The sequence below is a fragment of the Meleagris gallopavo genome, chromosome 13, assembly GCF_905368555.1.
Source record: "Meleagris gallopavo chromosome 13, MGAL_WU_HG_1.1, whole genome shotgun sequence".
Lineage (NCBI taxonomy): Eukaryota > Metazoa > Chordata > Aves > Galliformes > Phasianidae > Meleagris > Meleagris gallopavo.
In genome coordinates, this window is record NC_139416.1 from 16,154,906 (window position 1) to 16,174,478 (window position 19,573).

The 19,573-nt window shown below is 44.5% G+C and overlaps 1 protein-coding gene across 7 annotated transcripts in view; it reads left to right on the plus strand.

Annotated features, from left to right (window-relative positions):
• Window positions 1-19,573, plus strand: part of ATP2C2 (ATPase secretory pathway Ca2+ transporting 2) — a 22,196-nt gene continuing 2,623 nt past the window's right edge. For 2 of the 7 annotated variants that reach the window (XR_014886232.1, XM_010718098.4), the window contains exons 1-23: window positions 2-279; window positions 3,563-3,670; window positions 4,156-4,272; window positions 5,871-5,960; window positions 6,036-6,071; window positions 6,151-6,212; window positions 7,013-7,121; window positions 7,200-7,349; window positions 7,467-7,535; window positions 7,974-8,049; window positions 8,280-8,346; window positions 9,566-9,690; window positions 11,879-11,976; window positions 12,610-12,711; window positions 13,515-13,604; window positions 14,561-14,662; window positions 15,244-15,400; window positions 16,807-16,977; window positions 17,526-17,623; window positions 17,704-17,754; window positions 18,102-18,268; window positions 18,948-19,016; window positions 19,089-19,205. Coding sequence is in view for 4 of the 7 variants with exons in the window: in XM_010718098.4 (XP_010716400.2) it covers window positions 181-279; window positions 3,563-3,670; window positions 4,156-4,272; window positions 5,871-5,960; window positions 6,036-6,071; window positions 6,151-6,212; window positions 7,013-7,121; window positions 7,200-7,349; window positions 7,467-7,535; window positions 7,974-8,049; window positions 8,280-8,346; window positions 9,566-9,690; window positions 11,879-11,976; window positions 12,610-12,711; window positions 13,515-13,604; window positions 14,561-14,662; window positions 15,244-15,400; window positions 16,807-16,977; window positions 17,526-17,623; window positions 17,704-17,754; window positions 18,102-18,268; window positions 18,948-19,016; window positions 19,089-19,205 (2,330 nt within the window). In the remaining 3 variants the exon portion in view is untranslated. The other 5 variants (XR_004161218.2, XM_010718101.4, XR_014886233.1 and 2 more) reach the window with 4 other exon arrangements.

The window sequence follows — 19,573 nt, forward strand, 5'->3', positions numbered from 1 at the left end:
GACAGGCTTCCTCTGGCTTTGTGGGCGAAGGGTGTGCAGCCTCCCTCCGGCACCTGCAGCCGAAGGCGTGACTTGGCAGCAGGTGACACTGCCTCTCCCTGCCTGTAACCACAGCCCTGCGCTTGCAGGGCAATCCAAGCAGCGCCCGTGGCACCGGGTGCTCCCACCGCCCCGGCAAAGATGGTGGAAGGAGTGCTCGCCAAACTCTTCCCCAAACGGCCATCTGCTCGCTTCGTGCAGAAATATCAGCCCCTTGGGAGCACCGAGCCAGAAGAGGAGGTGAGGATTTCCCAGAGCCCTTGCCGGGACCTGCTGAAATACCTTGTGTGCTTGGGGTTGAGTCTGTCGCCTCTGCCTGCCGGTCTGCTCTGTGCCGTTGGAGTGTGATGTGGCTGTGGCTGTGCTCTGCGAGCTGGGATGGGGGTAACGATGTCTGCCAGGCAGCGGGGTGAGGAGGGGGCTTGTTTCTGTGGGCTTCATTCACTGCACACAGCTCAGGGTCTGCGGGTTGCTGGGCAGTGCACCCACCCCCTGGGTTCCCTGTGCTGCTCCTGGGCATTGCTGCACTGAGCTGGGCTGCAGGGCTCAGCTTGAGGAGCCTGCTCCACAATGCTCGCTTTTCCTGAAAGATGCTGTACGAATGCTGGTTTTTGCTACCTCTTACTGCTACCATTACTGATGGGTCAAAGCACAGTGGTTCAGGTGTCACATTTGTTGCTACTGTTGGTTTTTTGCCACTGAAACTTGCAGGCTGGGATTCTTTTGTTGCCACATTTGCTCAGCACAGGGATTTCCAATGCTCAAGACACACTTTTCTCCCACACATCAGAGCGATGCGCTGCCCTCCCACATGAACCCGATCCTCAGCATGCAGGGTTCGCCCTTAGTCCTGTCCCAACAAAACCATCCATACACTTCCAGATCCTCAGGTTCATTCCTGCGATCATCTGACTGAGGCCTGTTCTCAGGTATCACTTCTGCTAATCCTCTGAGCCTTTCAGAGCCTTGTCTTTCCAGCAGAGGGGCTGATCAGCGTGACAGAGAGAAGAAAGCAAGGCACTGAGCTCTTCCCCATAGCAGCACGGTCTGTGGTGCTGCTCCGTGCTCCTCAAGCACAGCCTCAGACCCCAAGGAGAGGGCGATGCGGCTGAGGCTGCGAGTGTCTGCAGTCTTGTTTCAGTAGGAGGCTGAGGTTTCTAACGCTGTGCAGTCAGAGTGCCTCCAGCCGGCTCGTTCTGCTGCTGTGCCAAAATAAACAGTGATACATATTTACTGCGGGATGTACGCCCTGCTTGAATTACAGCTCTGGTCCTGCGGAGTGTGACACGCTCACAGCATGGCAGGAGTGACCAGTTTCTGCTGGGGGCACTGCGAGCAGGCAGAGATGTGAAAGCCCAGCGGCTTCAGGCAGGTCCTTGGAGGTGAACACAAGGCAGGCGTTGCAGCACAGCTCTGCAGAGGCTGGAGGATGTCAGGAGGGGTCTCATTCCAGAGCTTTCATAGATGTTATTTAGGGGCACACCAGAAAAGCTTCTAATAATGCTGTCACAAATAGAAACTGCTTCAAGGCCTGTGGGGTCACTGCTAGTCTGTGGGGTGGAGTCATGAATAGCACAGTTATTACACCCTCAAAAAGAAAATTTCCAAGCTGTTCTATTTAAGTTCACCCAACAATTCTTTGTATTTTGTAAGCATCCCAGTAACTGCCATGGCTTGAACAACTTGATGTATCAGGAGCATATTCCCAGGCTGTGGTTTAGCCTGCTAAATGACTCACATTTCCCTGACACCCCATGCACATCACATCAGCAGAACCCTTTCTGTCCTTTCCCTCGTGGCACTGAATCCACTCGAGTCTCAGGAGCCAAAGCCTGGAGCACAGACACTACCCAGCCCTGTCCTCTATTCAGGGCTGAGGTGGGCTAATTTCATTCAATAAGCATGAATAATACACAAGAAGAAGGCTTCTGCTTAAGGCTTTAAGGACCTCTTGTTAGACTAAATAACTTAGCCCACTTATGACCAGATGACAACGTACAGACTGGTCCAGGAGCCCCATGCTTCTCCCCTTGCTGCATAACAGTTGATGGCTTGTTTCTTGTTTTGGGGTCAGGGATGGACGTGATGGGGCAGACAGCTGCACAGCTCTGCCACAGAGTTCTCCTGTCCCCCAGCATCCCCTGAGCTTGCAAAGTAACGGGTAAATTCTGATTTTGGTTTTGTTGTGTCTTGCTGCCCAGCTGTATGATGTTACTCTATTGTGCTTCAGGGATAAAGGGCTGAAAATGTGAATTGTTAATGTTGATAGCCCACATCTGATTTAAAACATAGATAGAAAACGATGCAAAACATAATCCCAATTTGTACATCACTGGAGCTGTCTTGGGAATAAAAGCCATGCCATGCTGATGGGCAGTCATGGCCAGGGACAGGCTGATCACTATGGATTAGCTCACGGCAATAAAAGCACTCATTCCCAGCAGCCACGGTGCTCAGACATCCACACATGCGCTTCCGTCATTCCTCTCCTCCACACCTTCCCAAAGGTGAATACCAGTGACAGAGCAAGAGCTAGCAGACCTGGCTGCTCCCACCAGCAGTGTGTAAAACTGTAGGCACATTGCCTCGTGCCTGTGTGCCGCTTCCCGTCCTCCAACACCTTTCATTAACCCATAAGCTCCATAAGATGAGGCTGGTTTCTCCCACTTGGAGGCAATGGAAGTAGGGCCTGCTTCCTCCTGTTGGGGCAGAGACCGTTCTAGCTCACCATTGCCATTCATTTTTCCCTCTGACAGGTTGGTTTCGTTTTTAACAAGGAGAACCAGGTTTTCCTTGCTCTGAGCATAGAACACAGAGTGAAACACTGGTAACACTGGCATGTCAAAATGCTTATCTTGGGCGGGATCCCTGCAAACAACAGGGCCCCTCATGCTTTCCTGCCCACAGCACTGCTGTATGTTTGTCTTTTGGCAATTCAGCTCCTAATCGTGTTGCTTTCTGCCAGCTGATAACAACCCCTAAGAAGGTTCAGGTGGCCTTTCAACCGAGGCAGCACCTCAGTCATTGTGAGGGTTTGATAGAAAACCACTCAGCTGGTCCCAGTACCAGCCTGCCCCTCTCTGCCCAGCAGCTGGAGGGGACCGCAGTGGAGATAAACTGACCATTGGACGTACACAGGGGTGAGCAAAATCATCAGCATTTAGCCTAATAACCAAACAGAATTGAGTGTAATAATGTTGTTGGTCACTCTGACAGCACAGCAAATGTCCTGCTCTCCCACCCCCATAGGAAGGGTCTCCCACCTGCAGTCACAGAGCCAGCATTCCCAGCTACTTTGGGGTGAACTCTGGGGCTGTAAGGCAATGAGGTGCACCTGACTTTGGGACTGGGGATTAATTAGGGAGTGTTATAAAGTGCTGTGATGGGGATGTGGTTTTGCTTCCTATGAGGCCCACAGGGCTGACAGGATAAGAGAATGGGGTTGAGGAAGGAGTAGGAAAATGCTAAATGGTTTCTGCTGATGGGGCCCTCATCTAACAAGTGTTTTATCTCCTTTCTGCAGAGCCAGGAGTGTGAGCTGAAAGTCATTGAGCAGGAGAAGGAAGTGACAGTTCTGCTACCAAAAGATGCTTGTAAATGCCATAAAGAAGACTTGGCTAAAGCCTTAAACGTAAGGGATTTTAGCTGCATTCACAAACATAACACTGCAGGTTGTGCAGCTATTGATCTAAATCATCAGCAGCTCCTTAGAAATCATCATGTGAGCTCACACAACATATTTTAAACCTGCTTTTTAGAGTAAGTTATATTTCAGAGACAAAATTCCTGCTTTTATCACCCTCAGCTGACTTCACAGCCTGACCCCACACCCCAGCTCTGCCCCATCCCCTGCTCACAGCATTGCTGCTGCTGAGTGAGGTTGCTGGTTCCCAGCAGGGATGTTGGCCCTGGCAGGGCTGGGTGCAATGCCTGGCGTTGTGACTGCTGCTTATGGCCAGTGAGATGGACGGAGGGGTGCTGAGGCACAGGAGGGAGGTTCTCAGTGAGTTGCTTTGCTCCTGGACGAAGTGAGAGTCTGGTGTTTAGACTTGCTTTTGTAGTTTTCTGTGATTATCCTACACCATGGGACGTTGTTTTACTTTGATGTCCTGCTAGGTTGATTTACAAACTGGGCTCTCCGAGTTTTCTGTGCTGCAGCGGAGGTTAAAACACGGCTGGAATGAATTTTCAGTAGATGCCACAGAGCCTATATGGAAGAAATACTTGGACCAGGTCAGTATTTTTGGCATGGATTACTGGTTCCTGCTGACAGCCCCTAAGTGGGGTGGCTTAAGCAAGTCTATATTGAAATATTCCATGAATTCAGCTCTGGGACAAGATGTGCCCCAGATCCAGAAACTGTTTCCACTGTAAAGCCATTGTGAGGTGCAGATGCGGGTTCATTTAACCTGGAGATAACATCTTAAAATAAAAATAAACCTTTTTATCTCCATGCAGCCCACAAATCAAAAGTTATAGCTCAGTGAACTGGTTTCTGGAACGCATCTGTTCTCTTTAAGGTAAGTGATAAAATCAGGGAAGGTTTGGGAAAGCCAGCTGTACCCAAGGAATCAGGCAGAAGGTGGATTTGCTGTCTTTGTTTTCCCCAACCAGCTTATCTTGAATTTTCCTAAATACTCTCATATACACTGAAAACATCTTTCAACTCTCCAAGGATTTTTTTAAAATTTTTGTTCTTTGAAAGATCACTTCCTCTGCCCAGGGAGTGATGGAGTCATCATCCCTGGAGGTGGTCGAGAAAGGTGTAGGTGTGGTACTGAGGGACGTGGTGTAGTGGGGAAGTGTTGGCAGTAGATGAATGTTGGGCTGGATGATTTTGGAGATCTTTTTCAACCTTGGTGATTCTGTGATTCTTTGAGTTTTTAATCAAATAAGAGTGGTTTTATTTACATATTTGTTTTCAGCTAGCAATTTGACTGTTTGGCTATTTTCTTAATTTTTATTATTATTACCTTGCTCCCTTTGGTGTTGTCTTAGCTGGGTAATGAAGATTTTCCTTGTTTTGGAAGGCTTGCTTTTTATTTCATGGATTATCCTTTTTTTTCCTGTGTAATCAGTGCACTTTTACTGCTTTGATGTAAGCATCACTCAATCTGTTCAAGGATTCTTTTATTTTCAATAAAAAAAATGAGATGTTGGGTTGTTTGGTTTGGTTGTTTTGTTTTGTTTTGACTCCTCCTTGACTGCCTTAACAAATTATTTCTCCTATGAGGACATGAAACAAACTATTCAGTGCCGTTCAGTTCTACCAGTTCCCATGCTAGCTAAATGGAGTGGTGATTTTTGCATGCGGGAGCAGGGCCCTTAAAATCCTTGCCAGAAGTGAAGGAAAAAGTGACAGTACTCTCCCATAGTGTGTGGCTTCCCCATTCTGCTGCTGATTTTGATGATGTTTCCCATTTTTTGGGGGGGAGGGGACAGTGCTGGCTCCTGTGATCAGGGCAGAGCTTGGCAGATTAATGAGGAGAAAAGGAGTGGGGGGGGGTGGAGAGGGGCGAGGGGGAGGAGAGGGAAGTTCTAGTATCAAATTCTAAAAGACAATAAAAGGTTTTGTCTGTGCCTGTAATGCCTCTAAGGAGATTTCAGAGCTAGCCCTGCCCTACGTGTCTGAAAAGGCAAACCTTGCCTGTGTAGGCTGGGGGAAAGTGGGGACGTCGGTGTGTGGTGGTGGTGAGAGCCTCGGCCCTGTCCTCGTGGACCCCAATCTGACTACAAACACAGCACCCGCTCCATCTCCAGCCCTTTCTGAACAGCTCTGAGACCACCTCAGACTATGTTTATGTTCTGATTCGTTTTGTTTCCTTTTCTAGTTTAAGAATCCCCTCATTCTCTTGCTGCTGGCTTCTGCTTTGGTAAGCGTCATCACTAAGGAGTATGAGGATGCTGCGAGCATCACCATGGTAGGTGCACGTCTCCTGTACCCCAGCCCTTTGCTTCCCAAAGCCAAAGTGCCTGTAACACCTCTCTGTCCTCAGGCTGTGCTCATCGTGGTCACCGTGGCCTTCATCCAGGTACGTGAAGCAGGGCTCAGCCCCACTCCCCCAGCATGTTGCTCACCTAACTTGGTTTCTTTTCCTTTCTGATTTAAAGGAGTATCGTTCTGAAAAGTCTCTGGAAGAACTGAACAAGTTGGTTCCTCCTGAGTGCAACTGGTGAGGCACAGCTGGCTGGTAGGGTGTGAATCCTGTGGGTTATGGAGGCAGAACTGGCTGGCAAGGAGTATGACTGCAGGTCATTGCTGGTGTAATGAGAAAGCATTGTCTGGAAGATGAAGATGGGCTGAGAGTGCTGGGAGGTGTTGAGCCTGGAGAAGAGAAAGCTCTGGGGAGACAGCACTGCAGCATAACTAATTGGGACCTACAGGAGAGCTGGGGAGGGGCTGCTTATCAGTAAGTGGAATGATAGGACAAGGGTGGATAAATAAATTAGGAAGAAATTCTTCACTAGGAGGGTGGTGAAGCACTGGTACAGGCTGCCCAGGGAATTGTGGGTGCCCATCCTTGGGGGTGTTCAAAGCTGCACTGGATGGGGCTTTGAGTAGCCTGCTCTAGTGAGAGGTTTCCATACCTGTGACGGGGTTGGAACTGGGGGTCTTCAAGGTTTTTACCATATAAATGCTGTTCATATCATTTATTAGTGACATGTAAATATTCTGTGATGTACTCATCTGTTCACGAATTTAAACTGAGCAAGAGGGAAAGAACTCTCTCTTCTTGTGGTCTAATGGGAGGTGTCCTTGCCCATACAGGGGGGTTGGAACAAGATGATTTGTAAGGTCTCTTCCAACACAAACCATTCTATGATTCTATGGTTAGTGCAGATTTTGTTATTTACACTGTAAGATCCTTGGGGCAGAGCTCTTGCTTTCCTGCCTGTCATTCCCGAGCCTGCAGAAAGAATAATGAACTCACAGCCTGGTTTCTTTTCTTCTTTTTCCGTTTGTCTAATCTAGCCTGAGGGAAGGAAAACTGCAGCATCTTCTAGCAAGAGAGCTTGTGCCTGGAGATATCATATATCTTTCTGTTGGTGATAGGGTTCCTGCAGACCTCAGGCTAATAGAGGTAAATGCAGCTCCATGGAGAAGGGCCAGCTTTGAAAGGGTGTGTTACCAGTGCAAGAAATGGCATGTTTTTATTTAGGTTACAGATCTGCTGGTGGATGAATCCAGTTTTACAGGAGAAGCTGAGCCTTGCAACAAGACTGATGGTGTGTTACTGGAAGCTGGAGACATAACCACTCTGAGCAATGTTGTTTTCATGGGGACCCTGGTGCGATATGGGAAGGGAAAAGTGAGTCCTCTCACCCCCAGTCTTTTCCCTGATGTTAGTCACAGAGTCTTTTATTTAAGATTTTTCATCTGTTTTTCTTCCTTCTTTTTTTTTTTTTTTTTTCCTCCCTCTTTTCAGGGTGTAGTTATTGGGACAGGTGAAAATTCACAGTTTGGAGAGGTGTTCAAAATGATGCAAGCTGAAGAGGTAAAGTCTCTGGGTCGCTCTGGGAATGGTGGATGTGCTGGGAGAAAATCATGAGGGGGAGCACTGCTGGGGGTTAATGCATTAGATCTGTCTCTGCTATTGAATGCCTGTGTGACTGAGAGATGCCTGAACCATATGGCTTCTTGGTTGGTTTTCTTTCTTTATTTTCCTCCACTTCCTCTAGGTATATAAATTTGTAGTTGTACACGTGCCATGCTTTCGCTGGCTGCATCTCTGAACCAAACACAGATCATTTGTTAGGAACTAATCAACTCTTGATCTTGGGTTTGGAGTGGGTAAGCACTGGGCAGCGTGGGGCAGTTGTAAGGACCACAGTAATAATGACCAGGCCTGTGTGGGGCTATCATTCTGCCCTACCTTCATCTTCTCATCTTTCATAATGCACAAAGAAAAACAGCTGTTCTCTCATGTTTCCAGACTCCCAAAACACCTCTCCAAAAAAGCATGGACAGGCTGGGGAAGCAACTCACCCTTTTCTCCTTTGGCATAATTGGTGAGTTGAATGCAATGCTCACAGTTGTGCGTGGAGCTGGGAGAGCCCTCTGTGCTCCAGGGCTGCTTCTTTCAGGAGTACTTGATGGGAATTATTGAGATTTTGGGAGGTGTAAGCAGAGATTCTGGGGAAGGAGAGATCTGGGGGCTTCATTGCATAATTCATTCTTCAGCAGCAGCTAAAGCAGCTTGGAGAGGTATACTTTTAATTTGATGTTTTTCCCCCACCAGGTTTAATAATGCTCATTGGCTGGTTACAAGGAAAGCATCTTCTCAGCATGTTCACCATTGGAGTCAGGTAAGGATTTGAAAGCTCCTTTCTCTTTGATTTGTACTGAAATACATTCCAAGAAGTTTTCTGTTCAAAACAATGGGCACTTCACAGAAGAGAGCTTGCATAAGACCCTTCTGAAGTACATGCTGATCTTGCACCTAGTGTGATTAATATTGGCTTTATAATTGAGTTTAACAGAAAAAGAAGCGTGGATGTCTTTGGAAATCAATTACATTCAAATATATTTTTCCTTATTTTCTCTGAACGAAGTATTTTGAAAATCTTCACTTCCCAGCTCATCTTGCCATGAATGTCCTTTCCTGTCTGTACTATGAATTTAGTGGGAGTGTAACAACAGCAAATATTAGCCTTTACTGTACTTTCTAGATTTACACATAATGACAGGAATGTGCGTTTTATGGACTTGAAATGCATGTGCAAGCTCTTAATCAAACATAATAAACCATGTGTTTTTAGTAGCACCCATAAAATCTATTGTTTGATGTTGTCATGACTCTCAAATGAGTCCTTTAGAAAAGCTTTCCATGGAAATGAAATAAATAAATGAAAACAATACTAAAGATGGGGGCATAACAGAGCAACAGGGAATGAGATGTGGTGGCAAAGAAAAGCAGTTAAGTCTGAATGTTGGGGAGCAGCCTGTGGCTTTGAAAGTCCTCCTTGGTTACGCTTTGGAGAGATATGTGGAAGTGCTCAATTATCCAAGAAAATAACTAAAGGACAGATGTGTCCAGTGTCTGAGTTTTCCTAGCATGCCAGCTGTTGTGGGCTTTAATGTTGGCCCCATTCAGTGTGCACGGTGTAGGGATATGTGGGCAGCTCGTTCTCTCCTGATGTAGTTTGTACCCACATATGGGAGATGTGGGCTGTGTATGGATGGGAGTCATGAGACGTGATGTCAGGGAGTGTTCGTGTTTCATCCAAGTGAATGAAATCCAACCTCTAAATCCCTGCTGAACCAGAAGTTAATGCTCTTTAACTATGTGAAAAAGAAAAGTGAACGCTTTGTCAAAATTACCCAGAAAAATGTTGAAGGGCTGGATAGGTATCTTGCTTTTTATTTTTTTTCTCAGCAGTCCCAGTGGTTAGCAGTGCACACTTCCACTCAGATGTGCCCATATAGGCAGGGAGACTCACCCCAAGAGATGTCCCTTTGGAATGGTTGGCCAGCACTTGCAGTCTGACCAATTTATTGAAAGCATTTTCTCTCTGTTGTCCCCAGCCTGGCAGTGGCTGCCATCCCAGAGGGCCTTCCCATCGTGGTCACCGTGACACTGGTGCTGGGTGTTCTTCGTATGGCCAAGAAAAGAGTGATTGTGAAGAAGCTGCCCATCGTAGAAACCTTAGGTGAGTTTGCAAAGGAGCCACAGGTTTTGGTCATTCGTACAAATTCAGCTGAGGCCAAGTGAGCCTCAGTTTGATTTTTATTCTATCATTTTATTTTATTACTTTATTTAATTGCTTTATTACTTATTTATTATTATAATGTAAAAATATGTGTGTTTTATCTTGGAATATGCTTACTGGGCCTGAGCAACCCACTCAAGCTTAAATGCTACTTCATGTTCCTCACCTTTTTCCCTTACTTTAGTGACAGTAACATAATCGGGTGCTGTCATCTTTTAGGAGTGATGCAGAGAGAAATCAACTGTGGCATCTTCCTCATGCTACAACCCAACCCGTGGCAGTGGCCCATGGGGAGCAGTACTTCTCTGCAGCCTTGCCTACTCTGTTTGGGTTGAAAGGCTGGGTTTCTCCTTTTCCCCCATTCCATGGGACCATCCTGCAGGTCCCTGCCATCCACTTCTTTGCTGTCTGGCTAAAAAGCCTTGCAGCCCCTCGAGTTGAGCCTGATGGCATAGACTACAGGAAAGCAGATAGTTTTGTCTGTGTAGCCATCTCCCTCATGTTCAAAGAGCTGTGGAAAGTAGGGATAAGCAAGGATGTTGAGAAGGCATCCAGCTCACTCTCACAGCATGGGGCAGAATACTTTCAAAAGAGTATTCCTTATCTTCAAACTGGCCCTCATCCCCAGGTCACTGTATTCCAGGGTTTGCTATTCTGACCTTGGTCAGTATGACAATTATATGAAGGGAAAAACATTGTGCATTTAGGACCACTCATTAAAATGTGCACCAAATGCCAAGCCGGGCCCAGGTAGTTCAAGATATCTGCTGTGCAGCTGGATCTTCAGCTAAGATTTGTCTGACTTTGAAATGCTGCTATTGTTTGAATTGCCCTTGTTTGTTCTGCAGTTAATGAATCTTATCACCCTTTTTTATTGTACCTGCCCTGACCCAGACATCTGAGACTGCCTTATCTCATTAAGAATTTTGTTCTGGAAGGGCTGCGCCCAAATAGGCGTAACTGCAAGATGTCCAGGTACTCTACCAGATGACCTAGGAGTGGAAAAAGCTGTACTCTCCGTACATAAATTGTACAGTGTCTGGTAATCTTCTCAAAGGGAGAAAAATAATCATAGAATCACCAAGGTTGGAAAAGACCTCCAAGATTATCCAGTCCAACCATCCACCTACCACCAATATTTCCCTACTAAATCATGTCCCTCAATACAACATCTAAATGTTCCTTGAGCACCTCCAGTAGTGATTCCACCACTCCCTGGGCAGTCCATTCCAGTGCCTGATCACTCTTTCAGAGAATAAATTTTTCCTAGTGTCCAACCTGAATCTCCCCTGGCGCAGCTGGAGTCCACAATCCTCCAGCTTTACCTGGTTCTGTAACTGTAAATAATTGAAAATGAAATATTAGAGGTGATAGCACAGAAAAGCTAGTCAAGTCAAAACTGCAGTTAATTTACTCACAGCCCGATCTGTTTTATTCTCTCCAGGCTCTTACCTAGAAATCATCATGTTGGTGAGTCTTTGCTAAGCTGTATGATCACCTCCAGAGCCAAGGAAGATATTCAGACTTCAAATGGAGCTGAAGTCTGATTCTCTTTAGTGCTAAAGTCATCTTTTTTTCCCTTTTTGAGAATGGAAAATAGCCAGAATGATGTTAAGTATTCTCAATCCCTTGTTTGCTGTAAATGGGCCCTGGCATAAACATGCTTTATTGTCACAAAGCAAAGCATGAGTGGGGCAGCTCCCACTCATAGCTGGATTTTAAAGTGCTTTTTGCAGCAGTTTTCAACACTTCTAGCGTCACAACTCTCTGGGAAGGTGGGGAAGTGCTGTTCCTGACTTAGAGATAGGGAAGCAAAGGTTAATTAAAGGGCCCATCTGAGGAAGCATATGGCAGAGCAAGAATTTGATACTTCTTCTTGGAACATAATAATAATAGCTGTTCTGTTGGTGTGCAGTGCCTGGGTATGCTGGTCACCTCCTGGAGATCATGGTCTTCTTTGGCTGCTCGTGACCTGATGCTCAAGTCAATGCAGACATCCTCAGATGTCTCCTACTGCATCTCACAACCAAATTACTTGCACAATAGCATGAAGCATAATCTAACTCTTTTCTTCTCATCCTTTCCTTACAACTTAATGAGTTCTGATTTAAAAACTTCCTTGCATCAGGCTGCTGCAATGTCATCTGCTCAGACAAGACGGGCACTCTGACTGCCAATGAGATGACAGTGACTCGACTTGTGACCTCAGATGGCTTCCAGGCAGAGGTATGGAGGTGGTGATGTGATATGGGCTTTCCTATGCAAGCCCAGTGGGGCTGACTTGCTTTTAGTTCTGTGAAGCCCAAATATTGAATGTTGAGTCAGTCCCAAAAAAGCAATTCATTGCACATCGCTGGTTTGGTCAAAGAGAAGGGACTTTTGCAGTGCTGGAGAGGCATGCAGCCCCAGCTCTGCCTGTACAAAAGCCACTCAGATACTGTACATTGACTTCATTTGCTTTTCTCTGCAATTGTAAACACTGAAATCTGCTATTGAGCTCATGGGTCTATCTATTATAGGAATATTTATTATGAGTGCATTCATAGTTGGCTCATTTACATGCTTGCAGAGTTGTAAATGCAGGCATGATCAGGGCTTTAACAATACAGTGAACCCACTGCAACCAAAGAACAAGATCTCTTGACTGAGCTGCACAGCATTTCCACAGAACTTGAGTTCAGAAGACGAGCTGATTCTTTTTGTCCTTACGTTTTCTTAGTGTACATTCATTACCAGCAGCGTTGCCTTGAGCTAGAAAGAAAAATCCCTTCAAAATTGGAAATTTTCTGAAGTGTATGGAGATATGGTGTGGTGTTGTCTGGCACTGAGAAAGTTGTTCTCTCTCCCTCCTTTCCTCAGGTCAGTGGGGTGGGCTACAATGGAGAAGGAAATGTTTACCTTCTGCCATCAAAGGAGATACTTAAAGAATTTTCCAACGTCTCAGTTGGGAAACTAGTGGAGGTGAGTGTAAGTTATGAATCAGCTTGTCCTATTTGCATTCAGTTTTAATTAGCATAGATTGTTTTGGTTGAAGAGTGTGAAAATGCCTCTTTTGTAATTTAAACAAACTGCCTGATGAGTGCAGTCAGGGAGAAATTCTCCAAGTAGTCATGATGTGAAACATGAAGCTAACTGGTGAAAGGCAGCAATCAAGATGTGTAGGGAAGGGCCAGAGTCATCAAGTTGAGTGTCATTGATGTTTTGGAACAAACTACGATTCTGGCAGAAGAGAGAGCAATTAATATTACCATGTTCAGGTTTTTAATGTAGACAGACTCTAGACTTGAGCCAGCTGTGCAATCAATATGTAAATGCACTGCCACAGTCTCTGGATTTCGTGTTAGCATTAAATATAATCTTGGGCATTTGAGTGTAGGCTGAGGTGGAGTGTTTGAATAGTGAAATGATCTGAGCTGGAGCCTCGAATGGAGGTTAGGCTTTACTGTACCCATACTGCACATTAGCAGCAATGGTAGGAAGAGTTGTCATGACTTCTGAAGTTAGTTTGATAAATACATAGCATTTTGCTTCAGGTTAATTTGTCCAAAATGTAAAATCTACCCCCCCAAAAAGGCACATTCTGTGGATTAAGCAGGTTTAGGAAGCAAAAGAACTAATCTCAGGAGATGAGTTATAGGGAGCAGTACATCTTTTGGGACGTGGTTGCTTTTGTTCTGTGATCTCTATTTCATTTAAAGAGATGGAAAAAGCTATTAATTTAGTGGTGGAAGAAATGAGCCATGTGAGTACTTCCCTTTTTCTAGGCTGGCTGCGTGGTCAATAATACCATTATCAGGAAAAACAGTGTGATAGGACAGCCCACAGAAGGAGCTCTTCTTGCTCTTGCAATGAAGGTAAGATTGAGATTTAAAATATTCCAGAATTTAAAAAATAATAATAAAAAAAGAAAAGCTGGACCTGTTAAGTCTGACAGCAGTGATCAGACTTCTTTAAAGTCTGCAGACTGCTTTTATCCTTTCTTTCCTTTTCTCTTCTCCCCAGGGTTGTAGATGTACACCTCTCCCATGTAAGTCTCTTGTCATGGACAAACACCTTCCCTGAGCTTCTGTGCTAACAGCAGTAATTGTTTTGCTTGGTTAATTAGCGCAGTTATTCTGCGTAGATTTCTTCTGAGCTCAAACCAAAATGTCTGTTTACATTTCCTCTGGATTCCAGTTAAGAGTTCAGGAGGAAGATGAGTGTGAAAACAAGCAAGAACTGGCCGTGCCAGAAAGCATAGCATAGGGCCACCCTGGGTTTGGATCACTTGATAGCTGTTTACATTGTTCTGAACATGATTATATCAAATAAGAATTTTGAGTGAATATTGTACTCATACTCAGAGACAGAAGGCCATAAGCACCTCAAGGAATCATCAGATCAGCCCTACACAACTTGTGGCCCTCTGAGCTCAGGTGGGCTGTAAGTTACAGCAGGTGGCTGATGAAGCAATGCAGACATCTGGTTTAGCTCCTCATGTTAAAGCCTGTAACTCTAACAAAGTTGATCCAAAGCCCCACTGAGGGCTGGACAGCAGTGTAGCTCCATGGTTAGTGCTCTTGCAGAACCCAATGCTGCTTGCAAAAGCTTCAAACTATGGGTTAGTTTATCCCATATCAGGCACCAAGGGGAAAAGATCTTTTTGAAATAGAGATTCTACTCTTCACGATGCTTTCTCTTGAGCTCTATAAAATACAGCTGCCTTTGAAGTACATGGTCAGCTCCTGACATATGCTGTGCCATAAAAAATAAAGACAAGCTTTGGCATTGTTCAGCATTACAGTGCTCTTCTTATTTTACTGTACTTCAGATGGAATTAGCTGACATAAAAGATATTTATGCAAGAAAGAAGGAAATTCCATTTAGCTCCGAACAAAAGTGGATGGCTGTGAAATGCACACTGAAAAATCAGGTAAAGCAAGCAGTCCTGTGGGCTGGTTTCGTGTTTCTAATTGTGCTCCTCAACAATGGGCATGAAATGGTATCTCTTCAGCAAACAGTGCTTTCAGAAGTTAACTGTATCAGGAGGAGAAACTGAGCAAACCTCAGAATTCCTGACTTGGGTGTAATTTTAGTTGGTAGTGCTGTGCTCGAATTGGAGAATTCTTTTTGTATAGTGGTTTGATCAGGAAAACAAAAGCTGTTGGTGAAAACTGGCAGGAGAAGGGAGAGGTGATGTTTAGAAGAAAAGGTTGGCCATTCTTCCCTCCCTGCTTAACAAAGAGCTTGTTTTAGCTGATATTATTCTCTGGGTGAACAACTCATACCCTTTCATCAGGCTCTGTCTGCAGTGGTTGAGCATGAAAAATGGCCCCAGCAAAGCCATTGCATCCTATAAATAACACATGCAGGTGGGTGATTATGAAACAGGCAAAAGAGCAGAGAAAGACTTTCTCTATATCAGATGAAATACTTTATGCATTGCCAGTATTTTTTTAATGTCTTTTTTTTTTTTTTTCCTTTGATAAAATACATTATCTTCTCCCTTTAAAGGATCAGGAAGATATTTACTTCATGAAAGGCGCATTTGAAGAAGTGATTCGATATTGCACTATGTATAACAGCAGTGGCATCTCATTAATGCTCACACCTCAGCAGAAAGCCTCCTACCAGCAGGAAGAGAAAAGAATGGGCTCCTCTGGTCTACGGGGTCAGTCTTTGCTGCCTGTGTCCCTTGTTATGCCCCAGTGCCTTCCTGCTTTGTTTTGGTTAGGATGGGCAGAGGCTTAATCCTTAGCATCACTTGCATGATCTCTTCATAGTACGTGTCAGAGTCTAGCAAGGGTTTTAGTCTGCTGGATGTTGCTTACTATTAATCTTTTCTTTTTTTCCTCCCGCCCCCTTTTTTTTTTTTTCTCCTTCTTTTTCCTGCTGGATTTAAATTAGTGAGCTTGAAAGGAACTGAAAATAAGCACTGGTACCAGTGAATGTTTCTCTTCCCTGAAGCGTTGTGATCATTTGAGTTACAGTCTGAAAGTTGCATTGAAAAGCTTCACCTGATCTAGTCAGTGCTCTGCCAAGTTCTGCTTTGAAGAGCTGTTTCAAGAGCAACAAAAAGCAACTGTGAAGGGGGATCAGAGCATGGATTTGGGCACTGACATTCTCATTTGATGTTTACTTCAATTCTTTATTAGGACCAAACGTAACAATTTCCTTTTGATCCTGACTTCGTGTCAGTGCACGAACTGGAGAATTTGTTATAAATGTGGCATTTCCTTCATTGCTGAAAGATCACATCAGAAATATCTTAGACTTTCACACAGTAACAAAGACATATCATCTCCTTTGCATGTTCTCAGGATGTAAGTAAATGAGAACAAATGAGAACATGTCTTGGCAGCAAGGTCTGGAAGATGTAGTTACTGTATGTGTTCTCCAGTCCTATGTCTTCTGGTTAGTAACTGGTGTATGGAGCTTGCTTGGCAATATCTAAATCTGTCTTGTGAATGGCAAAAAAAACAAACAAAAACAAACAAACAAACCCAGCAATTAGGTGAGGCAGCTGCTGTGAGCTTGTGATTCAGTCATCAGAGCAATGCTGCCCTGAACACCTGGCAAAATATCCTGGAGTTATTCAGGACCAAATGGACAATATGGTTTAGGCAGAGAGAACAGAAGCAACGTGCTCAGAGCCTTGTTCACATGACGAAAGTTTCACTAGTTTAACCAGATTTATTTCTCAAATCGTAGATTGAAATAAAAAAAAATCTCAAACGCTTCTGTTTTCACAGAGGCACTGTTGTTTTATGTAACACTTAAATAGTGTCTGCTCTAATGTTGCACTGTCTCAATCTGCTTGCTTTTAGGGAAGACTTAGTAGGCATTTAAATTAGATAGAAATAAATTGTAAGGGAAATCTAGGAAACAGAAATGCTATTCAAGCAGAGCAATTTTTTGAGCCTCCTATACAAAAAGATCTGAATATCTGGCTTGAATGACTTTTTCAGTTGGAAAACTGAAAAGTTAAGTTCTCCCCTGAGTGTTCATTTTAATGTATGGAAATGAATTATAAGTAATTTTGCTTTGTTGTCCTTTTTTCCCCTCCTCTGTTTCCAGTGCTCGCTTTGGCTTCAGGTTCAGAACTTGGCAAACTAACCTTTTTGGGCCTGGTTGGAATAATTGATCCCCCCAGGGCTGGAGTGAAAGAAGCTGTGCAGGTCCTTGTTGAGTCTGGTGTCTCAGTAAAGATGATAACTGGAGATGCCCTGGAAACTGCTGTGGCTATAGGTAATGAACCTGGTTTCCTTCCTGTGGGCCTGTACTCTGTCAGATCAGTCCAGTGTTGTGTTACATTGCCTATCAATGATTATCTGTATCGTTCTTTTTGTTTGTGTAATAGAGGCTCTAAGTATCACTGACTTTCCTGCCTTTTCCACTGAAACAAATATTAAGTGCAGTAATAAAACAGCTGTGCACTATGGGCCAACTTCCTGTAGATTTGTGCTATTTTAGAGCAAGAAATGGCAAAATCTCAATCTAATGTCCTTAAATGAGATAAATGGCCTTGCTGGGATTATGCACTCTGCTAATGTTCCAAGTGTGAACAACTGTGCTTCCCATTTTTGCCTTCTGCCTTTAGAAGTACACTGTGCAAGCAGCAGAAAGGGGAGGGCTGGACACAGTACCAACTCCAGTCCTGAGTATTGCATTGCTTCCACATTGCCAGGGTGACTGCCTTCATCAGCTCTTAAATTGCTGCTCCTGCTCCTCAAGTCAGAAGTGTTGCCTTTTTCCAGAGCTGATGAGCAGATCTTATTCTGGGTTTTTCTTTGCAGGGCAGAATATTGGTCTCTGCAATGGGAAACTGAAAGCCATGTCTGGGGAAGAGCTGGATCAAGTGGCAGAATCAGAACTCTCATCCACTGTCAAAAATGTAATGGTTTTGAGTACAGTATCAAGGCCTTGTTCCACCTCCACTAGCATCTCATACCATCATGTGTTTTTGTTTTTCAGATTTCTATCTTCTTTAGAACAAGTCCAAAGCACAAGCTGAAAATCATAAAGGTACTAAAAGCTTCTCAAATCCATCATAAACCTGGCAAAAATAAGGCACAGGGTGGGCCTCAAGGAGTTCTGTCAATGACCTGGTCTCCCAGGACAAGATCAGCTCAAACTTAGATGACCAGAAAACCAAAGCTAAAGCACTGGCACTACTTACAACAATATTGTTAGCGTTTCTGCTGCACACCTCTCCTGGGTCATTTGAGAGATGCAAGTAATATTACGCTTGCTATTAACAAGCAGTCTGCATTCAGAGCTGTGCAGCAGTTCTGCTCAGTGCCCATCCCGTGATTGCCAACAGGACTGCTCTTCTCCTGGCTTCAGAGTCCCTCCTCTCTTCTCCCCTACAGGCTTTGCAGAGAGCTGGTGCCATTGTGTCAATGACAGGAGATGGTGTTAATGATGCTGTGGCTCTTAAATCTGCCGATATTGGGATCGCAATGGGGCAGGCGGGTACAGATGTCAGCAAAGAGGCTGCCAACATGATCCTTGTGGACGATGACTTCTCAACAGTAATGTAGGTTCAGAGAGACTTCCTTAGTATCTGCCCCTTTCTAACTTCAGATGCTTTCTGGCTATCCATTGCAATGGGGCTGTTGTGTGACTAGCCCTGGGAAAATCACAAGACACAGGACGTGTAAGTGGAGATGAATTCCTCAGTGGGGCCTGGCTCACTTTCAGTTGCATGTACTGCAATAACTTTTTTGTTTCAGGTGGTGGTGACAAAGCTAGCTTCACTTGAAAGCCCTGGCTTCTTGTTGCTGTAGCTATAGAGATTCCTCAGTTACTGTAGCGTAGCTACAGTAGAGATTTAAAAGAGCCTACAGGTCTGGGTAATCTTAACTCGTTCCCTCTGCCTTGTGCAAGAAGCTCAGAGGAAAGATGCATAATTTGCAACACTCTGTTGGTTTGTAACAACAGGCACAGAAGGTAGAGTAGAGTGAGGACATAATAGGTCACATGTTTGCTTTATGAACCAAGTCCTGGCCACGTGAACCACAGTTTTCAGATTGATTATTCCTGATAAAATCATTCTAACTGAGAAGATACATTGTTCTCCTCTTTCTAAGCTGAGGCCTTTATTTCAGCTGAGATAGGAGCTAGAGAAGGTAACTTGTCTTCAAGTGTCATAGGAAGAGCTCAGTGTGAAACACTGTTAATGTTAGCTATTAAATAAATTCTCCCTTCTCTTCCAGGAATGCAATAGAAGAGGGAAAAGGAATATTTTACAACATAAAAAACTTTGTCCGGTTCCAGCTGAGCACGTGAGTTCTTGTTTGCTTTAACTGCAGTAGAAGCAAGGCCATGCAGACTAAACCTCCTTTTGTGCTTTGCAGGAGCATTTCAGCTTTGAGCTTAATTACTCTGTCAACAGTGCTCAACCTACCAAATCCACTCAATGCTATGCAGATCTTATGGATCAACATCATCATGGATGGGCCCCCAGCCCAAAGGTATAAAAGAGACAATGAGCAACATAACAGCTTGTGTTGGCTTAGGAGCACAAGCTGTTATGATTTCTTATCGGTGTGCCAATCACTTGATGGTTAAATAAGACAAGCTGTACTTGCATTCCCTTCTGGTCCCTCCTAAAGCTATTTACTGCTTCTGTACTTGAGGTTTGACATCTTCCTGTTCTGAGGTGGAACCAAAATCACAAGAGACAAAAATCTCATTGAACTGCTAATTACAGCATCTTCATTATGGAAGGGATGTTGGCTGAAATCTCACCCCTAGCTTTCTCTCTATGATGACGTACGGGTACGATGACTGTTATAGCTTAATATTATGTCATTGTAGCAGTTTGTTTTGCAAAACAAAA